Source organism: Sorex araneus, chromosome 10 (genome assembly GCF_027595985.1).
Source record: "Sorex araneus isolate mSorAra2 chromosome 10, mSorAra2.pri, whole genome shotgun sequence".
Classification (NCBI taxonomy): domain Eukaryota; kingdom Metazoa; phylum Chordata; class Mammalia; order Eulipotyphla; family Soricidae; genus Sorex; species Sorex araneus.
In genome coordinates this window covers 45,388,452-45,408,875 of record NC_073311.1, presented here as the reverse complement: position 1 = coordinate 45,408,875, position 20,424 = coordinate 45,388,452, and the positions used below count along the sequence as shown (strand labels likewise).

Sequence of the window (20,424 nt, the reverse complement as noted above, 5' to 3'; positions counted from 1 at the left end):
TTGCTTCTTGTATAAAAACCTGCAACTTAAGGATAATCCTTCTTAAAGTAGTTTTTATTTAGAAATCATCACTTTCAAATGAATTTTAAAACCTTTTCATATTATTTAATGAAAGTCATACCGTCGTATCACACATAGGATATACCAACATTTACTCCTCATTCATTGTACTTAGGAAAAACATCATCGTTGTATGCCTGGAAAACTCCTCACAACCACACGCTAGTGTGTGTCTGCCATTACTTAAAGGCCTATTTTCTGCACGCAAAAAAAAAAGGGGGGGGGGAGAATTTATTTTAAGGTTTCAATAGATGTATACAAAAGCAATAACAAGTTACATGCTTTACATAATCCCATGAAAAAATAATTCAATTGCTCCTGATCCCTGATGCAAGGCACTTCCAAGTACCCGCACAAACATCCATGTAAACAGCAGTACAGTACATGATTTCAATAACATGAATGACTACACAGTTTGACCTAGACTGAAAGAAAACAAACTCTATCACAGTCCACCTAAGGGAAAAAAACCATATTAAGATACACAACTTGGGTTTCTCTTATCATAAAGAGATCAGGCCATATGACCTCTGGGGGGGGGGAAATCATAAATATTTTCATATGAAAAACAGCATGCCCCAGACAGAGGAGATTGGGAATGGACTCACATAGCGCTTCTGGACCCCCAGCTCTAAGTTCTATCAGCTCCAGTAGTGCAGACTAAGTGTAGCTAGCACCATGGAAAACGCGGCAGGCAAATCACCAAGGAGCACTACTCTAAATGAACCCAGCTCGGGGTTCACGAGTCCACGGCAACGAGCAGAGATGACGATGCAGAAGAAAAGTATTTTTAAATACTTGGTTTATCAGGTTTGCCTAGCAAGAAAAAGTCTGTACTGTTTGTCTCGGTACATCTGTGTACATAAAAGCACCAGTTTTAATCAGATGATCAAACACCCCTAGCACCTTAGTCCTCGGCCTGAAAAATCATTTGTTACCAGTTTCCAAGGAACGTCCTTCAAGACAAGGAGGCTAAATAATCTGGAGAGACTTCCAGTGCTTTCCCCATCAGATGGGGAAAGGCACCACAGAGGGGAAGCGGACACAAGTGAGAAGTCCTTGACAGTCTCTGAACTCACCTGCGGGCAGAGGTGTTTCTGCACGCGGGTGAGGAGGCCGATACCGGGCTTGGGTGGCTGGGTCGGGGCGGGTCCCCTGCAGCAGCCAGGCCTCCCTGCAGTCTCTCTGCCCCAGAGACTGACCACCGCGCTCAGCTGCAGGTGAGTGAGTGCCCCGGGACGCCGGGAGCCCGTCCAGCACAGCCCCCTGCCGCGCGACTCTGCAGAGGGCCCACGCACACACGGCCGCCGCCGGCCTCCCCGCAGCACCGCTCGAGAAACATGCCCTGCTCGGGCATAGAAAGGGGTCGAGGGTGTAGAGATCTAGGTTTAGACACAGTTCATCATAAAAATAAATATTCAGACACTTGCCTTTTAAAAAGTACAGGGTAAAAGTGATTCCCCAAAGTAAATCAGGATCTTCATACGTGAAATACAGTTTATAAAAAGCTGGAATGATGGCTAATTCGGATACAAAAACTCACATACAAAAAAAAAAAACCCTACTTCTTCTTTTCCAAACTACTTAGGTTCATACAGTTGATTCTACTACACAACTGTACCATGATTACATCACTCGAGTAAAATGCTAATAAAATACTTCAGTCAGCAACTGAGGGCCACTTCCTGACTGCTGCATTAAAACTGCAGCGCTGCGGCAGGGCCAAGAAGCACCACTCAGGCCAGGTTTCCCGCCTCTTGCTCTTGCGTGCCGCACGGCGTACTGAAGGCAGGAATCTGGTCTGCGAACGGCGGGGCCACCCACTGCCCATTTGGAATGTCACTCAGCGCCGACTCTCCACCGGGAGCCACTGAGGGGGAAAACAAGGGTCGTTTATTCAACTTTTTAAACATTTTAAATGATCAAATTAGGAGATTTTTATTTATTGCTTTTTGGGTCACACCCGGCGATGCACAGGCATTACTCCTGGCTCTACACTCAGGAATTACTCCTGGAGGTGCTCGGGGGACCGTATGGGATGCTGGGAATCGAACCCGGGTTGTCCGCGCGCAAGGCAAATGCCCTCCCCGCTGTACTATCGTTTCAAAACCTGCCTCGTCACGTTGTAGAGCATCAGCCCTCCACTGTTTCACTGTTAGTCCCGTTGCCCCTCACCTCATGCCCTCCCTCCAGGCCCCAGAGGGCTCTCCTCAGGAGTCCCAATTGCCTCTTTCAGGACTCGCTTCTCAGCCCGAGGAAAGCAAGTATCTGCAAGGAGCGGGGCGAGCAGGACACATACTTAGCCCGTTGGCAGGGGCGCTGCAGGGCTCACTGCTGCACGGGTTTCCAGTGTACGCGCCTCCGTACGCGGCCTCGTAACCCGGATCGTACTTCTCTTCCTTAACAGCCATCTTCTTTGCATCCTCTGTGAGAGCAAAAGTGACTCAGAACTTATTTTGCACAATTCTTTGGAGAGTTTTACTTAGAAATCTTCACCAACAATACCTGTTCTTGAATGTTCACAGCGGGATATCTATCACTATGGTGGTTTCTTTTTTTTTTTTTTTTTTGGGGGGGAGGCAGTTGGGCCCACCCGGCAGTGCTCAGGAGACCGTAGGGATGCGGGGATTCAAAGACAAGCTACCTGCTGTCCTGCTGCTCCCACCCCAGCACTATCATCTCTCTCTCTCTTTTTTTTGGGTCACACCCAGCGATGCACAGGGGTTACTCCTGGCTTTGCACTCAGCAATCACTCCTGGTGGTACTCAGGGGACCATATGGGATGCTGGGAATCGAACCCGGGTCGGCCACGTGCAAGGCAAATGCCCCACCCGCTGTGCTATTGCTCCAGCCCCCTATCATCTCTTAAATGCGCTATAACATACACTAAGTTAAGTTTTAAGACCCATAGAAACAGACAGCAAGGACAGTGCCTGCCATAGAGGCTGGGCGTGAGGTGGGGGAGGCGGGAGGGATACAGGGGGCACCGGTGGCAGGAGCTGTACAGTTGGAGGGATGGGTGCTTCAGCACTGTATGACAGAAACCCAATCATGAAAGCTTGGTATCTCACGGTGACCCAATTTAAAAAACAAATAGACAAACAAACTAGACTGAATCAAGACTGAGCTGTGGGTGCACTCGCCCATTTCTTAGCCCCCAATTATCTGGAGGAGGACCCCTTGCAGTTGGAGGGCTTGGGGAGAAGATGTTGACAGTGCTAATGTCCATGACCAGACATCTGTCAACCGCTTTTCTTGCCTGCAGCTCTTAAATCACCTTACCCAATCTGGCAATCACACCCCCATCACACAAGTCAAGAGTGCAGGTAGCGACAGACCTTGGGCCAGCTGCAAGTCGAATGTATATTGCACCTCCTGAACGTCTGTGTTCCGTTCAATGCCTTTCAGCTGATCTCTTAAGTCCTTCAACTTAATGTAGTAATGCACTTTGTCCTGGGCGCGAGGGAACTGAGCACATCTGGCGCTGGATGACGGCATGACATAGCAGAGCTACAACCATAAAGTGTCACGGTTAGGTTCCACAATCCTACTGAATCCACTCATTGAGAGCAGACATTTTCCCCTTTGGATTCACAACTGGGTATTTAAGACCTTTCAGTATAAAATAGTGCTGACGGGGCTGGAGTGATAGCATAGCGGGTAGGGCGTTTGCCTTGCACGCGGCCGACCCGGGTTCAAATCCTAGCATCCCATATGGTCCCCTGAGCACCGCCAGGAGTAATTCCTGAGTGCAGAGCCAGGAGTAACCCCTGTGCATCGCCAGGTGTGACCCAAAAACCAATAAATAAATAAATAAATAAATAAATAAAATAGTGCTGAGTTTATATCTGTAGTCTTTATTCATGAGAATGTCAAATACCCCCCAGCAAATGAGGCTCCCCCCTACTAATTCACATGTTAATAACTGTCTTTTTTTAATTTTTTTATTTATTTATTTTTTTTGCTTTTTTGGGTCACACCTGGCAAGGCACAGGGGTTACTCCTGGCTCTGCACTCAGGAATTACTCCTGGCGGTGCTCAGGGGACCATATGGGATGCTGGGAATCGAACCCGGGTCGGCCGCGTGCAAGGCAAACACCCTCCCCACTGTGCTATCTCTCCAGCCCCAACTGTCTTTTTTTTAAATAACAGTCTTAATAGAAGTCCTCCCCCTTAAGTCCATCCTGAGAGCTTTCCCCTAGTGTTAGCAAGGCTTAGAGGTATTCCACCAAGACACAAATGCTTGTGTCTTCTCTCCTCCCTCACCCCTACAAACACACGCTTTTCTTTTTTTCATTCACTAACGCATCTCAGAGCTGATTCTGTAACATCTGTATTAGAGTAAAAATTGAATCTTCTTGGGCTTGAAAGAACGTACAGTGGGAAGGGCATTTGCCTTTGCACATGGTTCGACCCCCAGGATCCCATAAGGCCCCCTGAGGACTTCCAGAAGTAATTCCCGAGTGTAGAGTCGGGACTAAATCCTGAGCATCGTCAGGTATGACCCCAAAGAAACTTTAAAAAACAAACTTCTTTTGGGGCTGGAGCGGTAGCACAGCGGGTAGGGCGTTTGACCTTGTATGCGGCCGACCCGGGTTCAATTCCTAGCATCCCATATGATCCCCTGAGCACTGCCAGGAGTGATTCCTGAGTGCAAAGCCAGGAGTAACCCCTGTGCATCACCATGTGTGACCCAAAAAAGAAAAACAACAACAACAACAAAACACAAAAAAAACAAAAAACAAACTTCTTTTGTCATTGTAAACTGTTTTTCAGCAGAGGCTACACAGTCCCCAGGACATTCCAGGGGGCAGGTGAAAATCACATTAAGAGAGGGACCACGACGGGAGTAGGGGTCAACCAGGAGAATGGGGGACACAGGAAGGAAACAGGCTGGAAGTGGAACGCAGCTGGAAAACTTTTTGTACCTGATTTAACCAGAGTCCAGCTGTGAACCTTTGGTTCTTTTCAGTCTTCTTTTTTTTTTTGGTGGTGGTGGTGCGGGGGGAGGTGGGGTATTTTGGGCCACACTCAGTAATGCTCAGGAATTACTTCTGGCTCTGCACTCAGGAATCACTCTTGGGGGACTCAGGGGACCATATGGGATGCTGGGAATTGAACCCGGGTTAGCTATGTACAAGACAAGTGCCCTACCCGCTGTTCTATCTCTCCGGCCCCGTGTTTTCAGTCTTTCGATATTATAAAATTATAATGAAAAAACTCGTACATACTGAATTTTGCATTTGAGTGAATATGTAAGCTGGATAAATTCCTAGAGGTAGAATCGCTAAGAAGACATTTGCTTTCATCACACTAGAGAATGGCAAAAAAAAAAACAAAAAAAAACCCTTTATAGATTATAACAAAATATACAATATGCAAAAGAGTCTGCTGGATAACAGAATTTTGAGTCACAATTTTGTTGTTGCAATTTTAAAACTAGCCTCCATACCACAAGCTATTGAAAAAATTGTTTTTATTTTTGGGGTCTCCCAAGCTCAGGAGATGTCCAGCCAAGGACCCTGAGGACTGAGTGCCGACTGAGTGCCCTCTGGTGACTACCAGCGATCCCGACGGGAAAGCAGGTGGCCAGGTGCTCATTCTTACGGGCCAGAGGCTGCAGGTTCAATCCCAGGCATCGGGCTCGAGGCGGGCACAAAACGTGCGCAGGCAGCCAGGGACAGTGGTCACTGGGGAGTCCTGGCCTGATGTGTGAGTAACCAACCGACCGTGCACACCACCCCCTGCAACACGTCCATGAGGGGAAAGGAGGGAGAAAGAAAGGTGAAGGCTTTAGGGCAAATGCCCGCAGAAGCACGGTGGACATGATTAAGTTTGAAAACCAGCATGTGATTTCATGAATTTATGTGTAAAATGAAAGCACGGAAGGCAAGTCAGGCTTACTGAATGCCACTCTGAGGCCAGGCTGCCTTATTTTTACGGCTCTAGTAAAACCGGGCTAAGACAGATAAATGGGCAATTAGCAATTTTACTAGTTAGGTGTGTCATTACATGTTTGTTTCACAACTGAAAGGGCCGATCAACTTGATTTAGACAAGGATATGCCAAGCATATAAACATTCTATGACAGCACGTAGTCTTATATCTTTACAAAGCTAACAAATACATAAATACATTTTAAAGGCCACAAGCTAGTTCCTCTCCAGAGAGGAGCCAGATGATTAAAAACTCACTGCCTATAGACTGAACATGATGGCCACTCAATACCTCTATTGCAAACTACAACACCCAAAAGGAGAGAGAACAAAAGGGAATGCCCTGCCGCAGAGGCAGGGTGGGGTGGTGGGGGTTGGGGTGGTGGTGGTGGGAGGGATACTGGGAACATTGGTGGAGGAGAATGGGTACTGGTGGAGGGATGTAAACGATCACTGTGTGACTGAAATGCAAACATGAAAGTTCCTAAGTTTGTAACTGCACCTCACGGTGATTCACTAATGAAAAATAAACTCATTGCCGTTTGTGATGCTATGTGAATTCCCAACTACTAGTCAAGACAAATACAATGGGTAGGACAAATTTTAAAAAGGCACCAGCTAGCGAATGTTCCTGCTGGAGGTTCATTGTAGACAGACGAGTTTAAGGACTTACAGTTTCTGTGTCTGGGATTTTATGGGGCTGAAGTCCAAACTCTAAGTTCTTCACCTTGACTCCGAAAACCTCTTTACTAAATATTTCATAAATACCTAAAATGGAACACAAACAGAGCATCATTAACTTTCCCATCGTGTTAACAGAAAGTTCAAAAGTAGGGCCACAGGGGTCGCTGCCTGGCATGCGGCGACCTTTGTTCAAAACCCCAGCCCACATACGGTTCCCCAAGCACCCCTTGCAGCCAGCCACTCCCGAGAGACACGAGCAGCCCCTGAGCAGCCACAGATGTGGGTCAAACACCCCCCACCCCCAAACAAAACAGAACAAACTTCAAAGGCAGTCGTGGGCCAGAGACGCAGCCCAGGAACAGCACACATGCTTTGCATTTGCAAGACTCTGGGTCTGATCCATGGTACCAAGAATCAAAATAAAACAAAAGTGGGGGACCGGAGAGATGGTCCAATGGGCAGGGTGCATGCCTTGCGTGCAGTGACCCGGGTCTGTTCCCTGGCACCCCATATGGTCTCCTGATCCCACCAGGAATGATCCTGCAGAATCAGGAGAGAGCCCTGAGCACTGCCGGGTGTGGCCCCAGGGCAAAAACAGTAAACTAAAAATAAACTTTACATTTTCCATTAAACACTGCTATTCTTGGCTGATACTTCTGCAACTTCTGCACGAGTATACGTCCTCCTTCACGGAATTCTTTACTGGAAAATAAAATAAAATAAAAGTTTGGCAGCACTTATAAAATGAGAAATTCAAGCTGCTTTCAATGAAAGATCACGCTATACTCAGTATAGAATATCATCAGTAACATCCATCCTAGCCTGGGCCAGGTGACATGGGACACTGGAGGGCGGCCCAGCAGCCAAGTCCAGCCTTAAGGGGTGAAGCTCTTACCTGGAAAGATCCTTGCTGCCTGGCGTGGTCCTTTCCACCATATTGGTAAACCCAATACCGTATTTCCCCGGTAACGTGTGGTCGTCCATGTGATTCAGCTGAACTTCACTCAGCCCTGACATAAACAGACACTTCCCTGGAGAGAGAATCCAGGTGAGAATTCGAAAAAGATTTTTGGGGCTTTTTTGTTTTTTTTTTTCCCAGCTTTTTGGGTCACACCCAGCAATGCACAGGGGTAACTCCTGGCTCTGCACTCAGGAATTACTCCTGGCGGTGCTCAGGGGATCATATGGGATGCTAGGGATCAAACCCAGGTCGGTCGTGTGCAAGGCCAATGCCCTACCCGCTGTGCTATTGCTCCAGCCCCAGGCTTTTGCTTTATGAACTACTGTGTTTGTCTTCATTTTTTTTCTATTTTATTTTTATGTGGTGTTGGGGACCAGAACCCAGGGCTTCACACATTCAAAGCAAGCGCTGGGCCACTGGCCCACATCCCTGGTCCTCAGTCACATCTTAAGGATTTATTGCAACCTGAACTGCAAAGGGCTTCATCCCTTGCAGGGGGTAAGATCAGCAGAGATCACACAAGGTCAGGATTCTGTCTGCACTGGCAAAATGATGTGCTACTGTTACTATGCTGGTAGTAAGAACAAAAACAGCAAAATCATGTAAAATAATTCAAACAAGACAAATCCCTCCACTTTCATAAGTCAAAGTTTTAAACAATGGGGCCAGAGAAAAGTGCCTGCATTGCATATGGCCTGGCCTGGTTGCACCTGGCTAGGCGTGATCCCTGAGGACAGAGCCAGGAGTCAGTCCTGAGCACTTCTGGGTGAGGCCCAAAATCAAACAAACAAAAGCCAGAAGGCCGTGCCTTGAGTCAGAAAGGTACAGCAGGTAAGATGATTGCCTAGCAATGTGGCTAACCTGGGGTTCTATCCCTGGGGCCCCATAGGGGTCCCCAAACCTTGCCAGGAATGATCTGTGAAACCAGAGCCAGGAGTCAGCCCCAGTAACTGCTAGCTGGGACCCCTCAAAAAACAAAACTTTTGAAATAAAACGTTCAGGGACTGGAGACTGTATAGCAGGTAGGGCGTCAGCCTTATACATGGTTGCCCTGGGTTCAATCCCTGGCACCACGTATGCTCATCGCCAGGAGTGATTCTTGAGAGCTGAGCCAGGAATTAGCCCTGAGCACCGCTGGGTGTCTGTTTAATGAGTGGCTAGAGAATTCTTTTGAGGCTGAGCATGTATTTCACTATCCAGCAGCTGGGGTTCGAGCCCTGGCACCCTAACGCCACGGAGAACCACTGCTGAGCCCAACGTGGCCCCCAGACCAGAACACTGAGAAATATTCAGTGACATATCTCTAGCCTTTAGTTTCATATACATACAGAGGAAAGAGGTACATGTAATGTAGACATATATGTAGTTTCTTCTTCATAGTGCTGGGAACTGAACCCAGCACCTCACAGGTGCCAAGGTAAGTGCTGCACCATAAACCACATTCCCATTAACCCGTATCTGTAATTTAACCAAGATGGTTTGGTTTAAAAAAAGGAATACTTTTTAAAAACTAGTAAAAATTAACCACTTACAAAAATGGTTTCCAGGTCCAGGATAATGATGCCCTTTGTAAGCAGCCATGAGTCCGGGGTTTATGCCAATCTATAAAACAAAATGTTTACACATTTTAGATCACCATCATCATTATGCTAACACATCTTGGGTTATGGTAGTTGGGGGGAGGTTGGGGCCATGCCCGGCGATGCTCAGGGCTTACTGCTGGCAATGCTCAGGGGACCATATGGAATGGCGGGGATTGAGCCTGGGTCAGCTACGTGTAAGGGAAATGCCCTACCTGCTGTACTACCCGGCCCAGCAGTGCTTGAGGGACTGTGAAACGTCGGGGATCCAGCCCAGAGCCCAACACCCACGCAGCCCTCTCTTGAACAAGAAGCTCCAGCTCTAGCCACCATGCTCTATTGTCAGAAGATGATGCAGCTACTGCCCAGGGAACAAGGACAATGTCCAGCGTGAATGTCAAAATGCCAGAGAGAGTCTTGTCGAGAGCTCAGCTCCTGAAATACCATTAGAGCAACCATTTCGGAGCTAGAGAGACAGTACTGCAGGCAGGACATTTGCCTTCCCTGTGGCTGCTTCAGTTCAATCCCTGGTATCCTACATTGTGCTGTGTACCCACCACCCGCCCCTGATGCTGGAGAGAGTGTACAGCAGGTAGGGCACTTGCTGTGCATGTAGTCGACCCTGGTTTGATCTCTGGCGTCTATATGATCCCTGTGCACAGAGCCAGGAATAGTTCCTGAGCACCGTCGGGTCTAGCCAAAAAGTCTATTTCTTTTGACTTCAAATGTACTTGTACAAGTAAAGTGGTAACAATGGGTAGGGAGCTTGCCTTGCATGCAGCAGACCTAAGTTCAATCCCTGGCACCCCGTACAGTCTCCTGAGACTTGCCAGTGATCCCTAAGCACAGAGCAAGGAGTAAGTCACGAGAACTGCTGGGTGTGGTCGAAAATAAAAATAAAAAGACAAACATGTCTCTTGTTTGTCTTTTGATTTGCCAGATTCTTTTTGGCCCAGTGCCTCACACACACAACCTATGGTTACTTGCTTGGCTGCTTTGCTATTTTTGGTTTTAAAAAAGCAATTCTAGAGGGTTGAGCGATAGTACAGCAGGGAGGGTGCTCATCTTCCAGGCTGTCAACTGGGGTTCCACCTCTGGCACTTTACGAGCACCACGAGGAGTAATTTCTGAGGACAGAGTCAGGAGCAACCCCTTAGCATGGCCAGCTGTGGCCCTAAAACCAAACCAAACCAAACCAAAAATATCCTAACACTTAAAAAATACTCTATCAAGGTACCAGAGAGATAGTACAGTGGGGAGGCCTCTTGCCCGGCCCAAGCCCACTTGGGTTCAATCTCTAGTACCTCATACGGTCTCCTGAACGCCATGGAGAGAACCCTGTGTGCAGAGCTAAGAGGAAGTCCTGAGCACCACTGCGTGTGACCCAGAGGCTCACCCCCACCCCAATAAATTCCTTTACCCGCACCCACCTAGGCTGGAGGTGGTGGAACATTCAAGCAACCTGAGCCCGGAGCAACCTCGAGGCCGCCCCCAGCCCCTAGCAAGCAGCTCACCTGACCCCCAGCCCTTGGGACCCAAAGCACTTGCAATCTGAGTGACTTTGAGTGCCCCCAAACAGATGACTGGTTAAAGAAACTCTGGTACATCTACACAATGGAATACTATGTAGCTGTCAGAAAACATGAAGTCATGAAATTTGCATATAAATGGATCAACATGGAAAGTATCATGTTGAGTGAAATGAGTCAGAAAGAAAGAGACAGACATAGAAAGATTGCACTCATATGTGGAATATAATGTAACTGAGAAGTACAAGTTGGCAACAATGCAACTTCTGGCAGATATCTCTCTGGACTTAGTTACTAAAATACTAAATTACAGAAACCCAAAACTGAGAGGCCGCTAAGTGTGGTCACTCGACCTCATACCTCTTTATCCTCAGCAATGGAAAACAAATTATCTAATGCTTCCTTTTCAGCAGGTCTGACTTTAGGGGAGAGACTCTCCAAACAATAATAGTGAGTTTTGTTGAAATATTGTATGCAATCAAAGTGAAAGTAAAGTGAAATTTATTAGTTACACAGGTGGGGGGGAGGGGGGTTTAGGGTGGGGGGCTAGGGGCATGGGGGGGTTAGGGGTGTGAGGGGGCGGGGTGGAGCTATACTGGGATTCTTGGTGGTGGAATATGAGCACTGGTGAAGGGATGGGTATTCGAGCATTGTATAACTGAGATTTAAACCTGAAAACTTTGTAACTTTCCACATGGTGACTCAATAAAAAATTAAAAAACAAAAAAAAATTGCACCCCCAGGAGGGAGGAGCTGTTATCCCTGCTTCACTGAGGAAACTGAGGCTTAGGAAGGTAAAGGCACATCCAAGCTCTCGCCCGCCCCTGCCAACCCCTCTCACAGGCTCCACGTCCCACCCACTCGTGACAGTGATGCCACTCATGGTGAAAAGGCTTCTCAGAAAAGGTCCTGACATACTGCACGACCGAATAGAGACGGAAACGGTCAAGCCAAGTTACAACCCACCAACACTATTTTATCGGACCAAAGGAGGGCAAAAATCCTTACAATGACGATGTCCAGATTGAACGTCAAAATGTCGGGGAGAGTCTTTGTCAAAAGCTCAGCTTCTGAAACGCCATTAAAACGGTCTACTTTTCTTTTGACTTTAAACGCATCTGTGATTTTTTCTTGCTTGTCTTTTGATTTTTTGGATTTGCCAGATTTTTTTGCCTCAGCAGGTTTTTTGGGTTCTGCTGCCTTCTTTTTGGGTTCCGCGGGCTTTTTGGTTTGTGTTGCTCTAGGTTTCCTTTTTCTTCCTCTTGGGGCCTCTGAAACACAGATGTCTCCATGATAATTCGCAGAAAACTTAAATGTACAAACGTTAGACAGCTTTCTCAGAAGTCACCCTTCCCTTTCGCCTTTCTGCAGGTATTCTCTATCCTTCATATCCTCAGACTGGATCCATGTGAACCCAACACCCCCTCCTCTGAGATGTTCTAGGGACAAAGCCTCCAGAATAATAAAGTACCTGGTTCCCAATCATACCAACTGCTCCCCCCCTTCCTCCATACCTGCCAAGAAAAAATACATAGAAAGAAGGGCTGGAGCGAAAGTAAGCAGGCAGGGCACTTGCGTTGCAGGTGGTTGACTCAGGTTAGATCCCTGGCATGCCAAATGGTCCCCCGAGCCCTACTAGGAGTGATCCCTGAGCACTGCCACATGTAGGCCTGCTGCTGCCTCCTTGAGAGAAAAACGTATACGAAAAAACCATTCCAAGAGAGCACCTCCCCCCCTGATTTCAGCAGTGGAGTCTCAGACAGGGGCGGACTGCTTTAGGGATGTGGCAGAGGCAGGAGATGGCCGGCAAAGGCTCTGCACGTGGGAAGCCAGGGTACTGCGTGGCCCCCAGAGAGCTGGAAGCAACCCCCCGCACTGCTGAGTATAGACCAAAGACCAAAGAATAACAGAAGTGTCTCCAACACCACCAGGTGTTTTTTTTTTTCTCTTTTTGGGTCACACCCGGCGATACACAGGGGTTACTCCTGGCTTTGCACTCAGGAATCACTCCTGGCGGTGCTCAGGGGACCATATGGGATGCTGGGATTCGAACCGGGTTGGCCGCGCGCAAGGCAAACGCCTTAGCCGCTGTGCTATCGCTCCAGCCCCACCACCAGGTGTTCTTAGGGATGCAAAATCTCCCTTGGTCAAGAACTCCTGGCCTGGCATTACGGGCAGGGGCGGGGAAGCCTAGGATTTCTTACCTCTGAGTCTCACCATCTCATCTCCTTCCCTGTCATGCCCGCCTCCCGTCCCTCCCCCCGTCACTGCCCTGAGCACCTCCTGAGCAGGGAATCCATCTCTGTCCACCATTCCCTGACCAGGAAAGGCAGTGGGGGTATTCCAGCATGTTCCTCACAAAACATCGCTGCAGAATGTGCTGACTCTCCCCACGCCCCCCCTACATACCCAAACCTACCCTCCCTGCCTCTTCTCTTCTCTCAGTCAGTGGCAGGCGCCTTCGCTATCAACAGCCGGGGATAGGACCCTGGGATTACTCCCCGGGTGCCACTTCTCCCTTGGCCTCCGTGAGACCCACAGCACGGCCCGGCCGGGTCACTCTCCCTCCTCTGTCTTCCTTCACCCGGTCAGGGTCGCCTCCCTTGGTCCCCAGCTGACCCAAGCAGTTTCTCATCCCATCTCATGCCTCCAAATCCTGCCAATTCATCCTCGACCTTAGCCCAGACTGCTGTCTTAAGTGTCAATGTACTCAAGTCACCCGCTGCTTACGTGTTTGATCCCCTGGTCTGTAACGGGATCACGCTCCTCCCATCAGTGTCTCGGCCAGGCCATATCCAGGGCCCAGATTGTGCTCCTGCCATTGTCTCCTCGGGAGCCCGTTCAGAGCTCTGAGCCTCGGCCTGAGTTAGAGGCCGACCCCAGGGACGCTCTGAGCCTCGTCTGAGTTAGCTGCTGGCCCCAGGACTCTCCGGCGGTCCATTCCTCTTGCTTAGTGTACCGACTTATTTCTTTCCTCCCTAGACTAGTAGATTTTAGCACATATTTGGTACCCAAAGCAAGAGTTTAATGCTAAAATCTATCACTAAATTTTTTGTAAGCGTTTCTGTGCGCGCAATCATGCATGCGCGTGATTTGGGGCACCCTGGCATCATTCAGCGGTTACTCCCAGCTCTGTGTTTGGGGGCTGCTCCCGAAGGTGCTCGGGGACCGTGTGGTGCCGGGGACTGACATGGCGAGCGCCTTCGGCCTGCAGCCTCTCCCTGGCCCTGAGCACTTTCCTCGCGAGACGGCGCCCGTCCTCAAGTGTCCCGAGCGGAGTACCTGGCATGGGCTCCTCCGCCGGGGCGGGCAGCGGGGCTTCGGCCGGCGCTGGCTCCTCAGGCATCGGCTCTTCCCTCGGTACCATGGGGGCAGGCGCCTCGGCCATCGCTGGTGGAAATGGGAACGAATAGAAAGGCGGAACCTGAAGGGAACAGCTGAAAGCACAAGGAAGCGTGAGCGGGACAAGGAGAGGAGCACGCAGCACAGGGAGGTCTCAGCACCTCCAGGCTCCAGGTAGGAAACTGGGGCGACAAGAGGAGAAAACCTTCACCCTCTCCTCCCCGATGGGAACCACTAAGGAATACAAAGATACTGTTTCTACCTTCGGAGTTTCTTCTTCCCGCTACTAGGATCCTCTTCAACCCTCCACTGTAACTCCACCCCTTCTCAGCTGCAGCAACAGTGCAGGGGTGCCTGATCTGACTGCTCTCATGGAGCTCCTCCCTCCCCCCTACAATCACAGGGCCTCCTTGTTCTCAGGGGCCAGAGAACGAGTGTAGTGGGTAGGGCGCTTGCCCGGCACATGGCCAGCCTTGGCTCAACCTCCAGCACCCTGTACGGTGCCCCAAGCCCACTCAGGAGTGATACCTGAGCGCAGAGCCAGGAGTAATCCTGAGCACTGCCAAGATTACAGGCTGCGCCCCACCCCCTGCCCAACAAAAGGCCTATCGGGTCAATTGAAGACTTCCAAGAATATAGTACAGTATTATTTGCTGTGAGGACCATGTTGTTCATCAGGTTCCCAGGAGGATCAGGGGCGGGGTTGCTCGTGATGCCCCTGGCTAAACTGGGACCTCCTACCTGCAAAGCAGGCGCTCCAGTCTGCTGGGTATTTCTCCAGCCCTCAGCTTTTCTTTTTTTTTTGGGGGGGGAAGGGGGATGCACTCTGTTCTCGGGGCTGCTCCCGGTGGGACTTGGGGACCACACTCAGGTGGGCCACAAACAAGGGAAGCACATTAGCCCCGATGGCATCTCTCGTGCCCCTCATCCTCAGTCTGTTTGGTGCAAGAGGGCGCCCGCCTTGGTGGTGCTCAGGGACGGTATTTGCGGGAGCAGCTCCCTGGCGGGGCCGCAGCTCTGAAGAGTTTGCAGTCTCTGCACTCTGGCCGGCGTCTCCCTGGTCCCACCCCCATTCCAGTGTAACTTAATGTTCTCTAGCAACGTGAGGTTCTGCCTGGGTGCTGGTTCTGGATCTCCCGTCGCCGTGCGCCTCTGCGGGTTTTACTGTGGCCACCCCAGCCGGAGGGGGCTCTCTTCTGGTGCCCTCCGCCTCTCAGCGCTGGGGGCTTTCCCCTCGCACTGCAGGCGGCCCCCTTTCACCCAGAGAAGTGCATGTCACCAGGACCACATTTTAAAAGCACCCTGGCAGGCCAGAGTGCCCGGAATCACATTTCCCCTCTGCCATTTGGTATCTCTAAAGGCAAGTTCCTTAACCGCGGTTTCACTCTCCTCCTCCCTCCCACATTTTCTGTTTTGGGGCCACACCTGGCAATGCCCAGGGCTTACTCTTGGCTCTGAGCTCAGGATCACACCCTGGGAGGCTGTGTGCAAGGCAAGCATCTTAACCCTCTGTACTCACTCCCCAGGCAACCCCTCCCTGTCCCCACCCCAACTTTCCCATCAGGTAAAATGGGAACAGTCAAAACACTTCAAACAGGGTGGCAAAAAAGTGTCTAAGAACAGTTTGCCCAATAAAGACAGCTTTCTTAGCACAGGAGAATTAGAGGGTTTCCATCACCTCTACTTAGACCACGCCACTGAATGAGGCAGAAAAGCCAAAATGTCTCTGTTCTTTTTCATTCCGTCCAGTGGGCAGTGTGCAGAGAGACCCGGGACAGAGGTCCCGGCCTTCCCCTGGCCCTGGGCAAGACCTAAGTCATGGAGTCCCCTTCCAGGCCTGTTCTCGAATTGGATCTCAGAGGCAGGGAAGTCAGGGAGGTCCGGACCTCCTGCTCGGCTTCTGCTGGGGAAGGCATGGTGCCCCCCAACCTCAGAGCCACCCCACCCAGGAGTATCTCTACAAGACTGACCACTGAGGGCTGATCTTCCCTGCACTCAGGGCTGCTGTCACTTGTCACTGCTATAGTGTCCTTTCCGTCCCCAGAAAATGTCCTCCTCATGCTTCATTCATTAGAAACATTCTGGTCCTCCTCCTTTTCCCCGTTAGTAACTGCAAATGCATGTCACGACGCACAGGCTATTTTTTCTCTGACAAAAATCAAAAAAGAGAAAAAGTCCCTACCTACAGAATGTTTTCCTCTTTGAACTTTTTTTTTTATTTTTGGGCTCTGCACTGAGGAATCCTGCCGGTGCCCAGGAACCATATGTGGGCCGGCCTGCTTAACCCCTGTAATGTCTCCCTGGCTTGTGTTTAGCAGTCCTAATATTATAGTATCATCGAGTTTTTGTTTGCAAAAGCTTACCCCAGGAAATTGGGAGAATTCAGTCTGTCCTTGTGATTCTGAATGACTCTGACCTCAGATGATCCCCAGGGAGTAGTTCTCTGTCACCCCTGACTTTGTACTTTCTGGTCAAGGAGTGAAATGCAGTGTTTTTTATTTAGGAAGGGGATGTCTAAAAATTCAAAGGGGAAGGGGGCTGGAGACATGAGCATGGATGGGTGTGCCCCCCCCAAAAAAGACAGCTAAACACTGCTCGGGAGAGAGATAATCTGCACTGTAAGCCACTCAAAGGTGTCATTTATCTGATGATAGGCTTTACCCAGGTTTCGATTCTGTGCCAATGTTGTGATTTCCCAGAGTTCTTGGGGAATACTGTTCTTTAATAAAGCGATTCTTTCCTGGGGAAAAAATTTGGGAAAAGAGAGTACAGCAGATAAGGCTCTTGCTTTATCTGCTTTCACGCAGCCGACGGGGGTTTGATCCCTGGCACCACATATGGTTCCCAAGCCCCTTTGGGCGCCATCCCTAACCCTAAGTCCAGAGCCAGGAATAGATATGCCTTGAGGTGTGGCCCCCCAAACAACAACTACTTGAAAAATGAGGGACCCAGCTGGGAAAGCGCTTGCCTTGAACGTTGCCTACGCAGGTTCCAGAGCCCAACCACAAATGATTTTCCCCTTTCCCAGGAGTCTAGGAGAGATCCCTGGGCGCAGAGCCGTGGAGCAGCACCTTGGGCACCTGGGGCTGTGCCCCCGATCTTCCTCCCCCAACGAAAGAGAATTTAGGCAAAGACACTGGAAAAGAACTCGCAGTGATTCATTCATTCGAGCCTCTAGAGCCAGGCAAGGGTGCTTTTTACTGCGTGCATCTCCTTTTCCTACTCTTGCCTCCCACTCCACAGACAGACCCACAGCTCGTGGGATCCCCTGGGGTCCCCTCTACGGACCCAGAGCCTTTCCTGCTGAAGCCCAGGGGCCAGGGCCCCCTGGGTCCGGAGAGGGCATGAAGTCTCGGAGCAATGTCAATCACCCCCACGTCGACCACCAGCTCCCCGGCTAGGTGGTGTGTCCGAGGCTCCCCATCTCCTCCACGAGGCGGACTCAAGGCAGAGCCCCGAGCCCGTCCCCAAGTGCCTCCCAGAGGCCAGAAGCGGGACTCCCTGGGGACGGGCCTCGGAGCCCGTGGGCCACCTACGCGCCTTGCAAGCGCCGAGGGCTGGCGTAGGAGGCGGGTCACGCCGTGCGGAGGCGCCAGGGAGGCGCCGGGAGTGACTGTGGCCCGGACACCGCCGGCTGCCCACTCAAGCGGTCTTGAAATCTCGCTAGAAGCCCGGGGAAAGCCCCAGGAGCTGGGTACGGCCGCGCCGCAGCTGGGGGGGGGGGTCCCTGGCAGACCCGCGGCGCGCACGCGCGACCCGGGCCTCCTTTGTAGCCGGCCGCGGCCCCAGCGACCCGGGAGTGCGTGCGCGCGCCAGCCGCCGGCCGCGACCCCGGCGACCCCGGCGTGCGTGCGCGCCCGCGACCATCAAAGCCTCTGGCGGGCGTGCGCGCGCCCGCCGACCGCGACCGTTCGAGCCCCTCGCGTGCGTGCGCGCACCCGCCGACCGCGACCATTCAGGCCCCTCGCGTGCGTGCGCGCGCCCGCCGGCCGGCCATCCGCGAAGGGGCGCGGGGGAGGGGCGGCGCTCCGCCCCGGCCTTACCTGCCCGCGTTCTCCGCTTCCATTCCCTGCCGCCGATCGCCGGGGATCGCTCTTGTCGGGCAAGCGTAAACGACTCGGTGAGGGGAGGTGGGAGTCTGTAGTGCCGCGAGGTAAGGACTTGAAGCTGTATGACAGTCACCAGAGACGCGGACCCGATTGCTGGCAGAACGGAGACGACGGCTGGCGCTCAAGCTCCTCCCCCAAGCGGCTAGTCTCCCCCTCCCCCCCGCCCTCTTACCCACTCTCTCCCCGGCCGCGGGACGCTTCCGGCCGCGCAGTGCCAGAGACCCCGCCCTCCTCGTCACGTGACGCCGGGCAGGCCAATCGCGCTCGCGCTCCCGCTCGTTGGTATTTCCGCTCCTCGGCGCAAGGCCTTCCGGGAAGGGTGGAGGACAGAAAGGGAGGGAGGGGCCGCCTTCTGCTGAGCTAGGCTTTTGTTCGCCGCTCGGTGGTGGGCGGATGGGCGGAGGAAGGGCTTCCCTGCTGGGGGCGCTGGGTAGGTGGAGCTGTTACTGTTCGACCGGGATCATCCGGGCCCTCCCACCCAAAATTTCATTAGGAATGAAAATAGCATCTTAGAAAAGAAAATCTCATCTAGTGCTGGAGAGATAGTACAGCGGGCAGGGGGCTTGCCTTGCTCACAGCGGACCCGGGGTTTGGTCTCCGGCATCCCAGAGGGTCCCCCTAGAACGGCAAGGAGTGATCCTGAGTGTAGAGCCAGGAGTAAGCCCTGAGCACCGCTGGGTGTTCTTCCTCCCCGCCCCCACCCCCCCAAGTAAAATTTTTCAAATTTGGGCCGAGGGATCATAATGACGGGTAGGGCGCTTGCCTTGTGCAGGGCAAATCGGGGTTCATCCCTCCCCCCTCTGCAGCCGGTCCCTGGAGCACTATTAGGAGTGATCCCTGGAGCACCTCAGGGTGTGGCAGCGAAACTTAAGTGTCGAATGTCAGGTAGTGTGAAATGAGAGGGCAACGCAGCTCTGAGATCAGAAAACGTGGGTGTAAAGTCTCCTGTGTCATCTTGAGCTTCACTTTCCTCATCTAAAAAATGTGGGTGATTGCAAAATGAGAAGTGTAAAACAAAAACCAGCATTTTATTCTGGACATGTAAAAATATTAGCATTTGAGGAACAGGACAGAGGCCATTCAAGGATGGGGTTCCTTAGACCTCTTCACAGTAGCCCATTTTGTTTCTCAATAATCCTTTAAATATATATATATATATGTTAATTATTGTTTAAGAAGTTAAAATTTATCTTGTCTCTTTTGGTCTAGTAACACGGATGACTCCCAATTCCCAGTGCCTGACAGCAACAAGGATTTATTTAAGCTGTGACCGTGACAGCTTGGCCGGGGATCGTGACGCCAGATAGTTCTGTTCAGGCAGTTAGTTGAGGGCAATCTGCTTTGCTCTTCCCAGTCTCTGTTCAAATCTCTAACCCATTTTTATTGTATTGCTTAGGCTGAGGGGAGTTTGGTCACATCCAGCACCGCTCAGGCTTACTCCTGTTTTGTATTCAGAGATCACCCCTGGCTATGCTGATATTGGGGAACTTGTGTGGTGCTGGGGATCTAACTCAGGATGGCATCCTGCCAAGATGAATGCCTTAACCCTTGTGCTAGTAGAAAAACAATTCTTTCTCCCCTGCATTGTCTTTTTGGTTCTGTTTAAAATCACTTGACAGGTGCCGGAAAAACAGTATAGGAAGTAAGAAGCTTTCCTTGTCCACTGCGTCCTGGATTTGATTCCTGCACCCCATATTTGATTCCTGAGCACCGGAGTGTGAATCGGACCCCAGCATAGAGCCAGGAGTAGCCCTGAGCACTATTGGGCATGGCTCAAAACACCAGCCAACAAACAAAACGTCCTTCTTGTAACAAAAACTACAGACCCAGGGAGTTTTACTAACTTAATTCGACCACATCCTGAAAAAACTACCAATTCTGGCACCACCACCCCCCACCAAAAACAAAACAAAAACTCAATTTAAAAAATGTGGGGCCAGAGCGATAGTACAGCGGGAAGGGCGTTTGCCTCGTATGCAGCAGACCCGCGTGGTTCAACCCCCGGCATTCCCTATGGTCCTCCAAGCACCGCCAAGAGTAATTCCTGAGTGCAGAGCCAGGAGTAACCCCTGAGCATCGCTGGGTATGACCCCAAAAAATGCTAAAAAATTAAAAAGTATAGAGGGGACCAAAGAGATTAAGTAGAGAGGGTAGAGAGCTTACTGTGTATGTGTCTGACCTGATTCAATCCCTGGCACCCCATATAGCCCCTGAGACCTGCCA

General features: G+C 51.0%; 1 protein-coding gene across 1 annotated transcript; it reads right to left on the bottom strand.

Moving 5' to 3' along the window:
- Nucleotides 1-33: 33 nt before the first annotated feature.
- TDG (thymine DNA glycosylase) lies at nucleotides 34-18,446 on the bottom strand. The gene is made up of 10 exons (XM_055117954.1): nucleotides 18,136-18,446; nucleotides 14,033-14,187; nucleotides 11,759-12,021; nucleotides 9,174-9,243; nucleotides 7,576-7,711; nucleotides 7,300-7,382; nucleotides 6,670-6,764; nucleotides 3,399-3,570; nucleotides 2,360-2,485; nucleotides 34-1,930 (listed from the first exon to the last, which is right to left on the bottom strand). The coding sequence occupies exons 1-10, from the start codon at nucleotides 18,156-18,158 to the stop codon at nucleotides 1,797-1,799; spliced, it is 1,257 nt and encodes a 418-aa protein (XP_054973929.1). The 5' UTR covers nucleotides 18,159-18,446; the 3' UTR covers nucleotides 34-1,796.
- Between the last annotated feature and the right edge of the window lie 1,978 nt (nucleotides 18,447-20,424).

What these genes read in the sequence shown, in the direction of transcription:
- TDG (XM_055117954.1), bottom strand. Translation starts at nt 18,158, where the DNA reads ATGGAAGCGGAGAACGCGGGCAG. An exon ending in GAAGCGGAGAACGCGGGCAG is followed by an intron (nt 14,188 to 18,135) that starts GTAAGGCCGGGG and finishes TTGTGCTTTCAG; the next exon opens with CTGTTCCCTTCAGGTTCCGC. An exon ending in TGGACCTGGAAACCATTTTT is followed by an intron (nt 7,712 to 9,173) that starts GTAAGTGGTTAA and finishes TTCTCTCTCCAG; the next exon opens with GGAAGTGTCTGTTTATGTCA.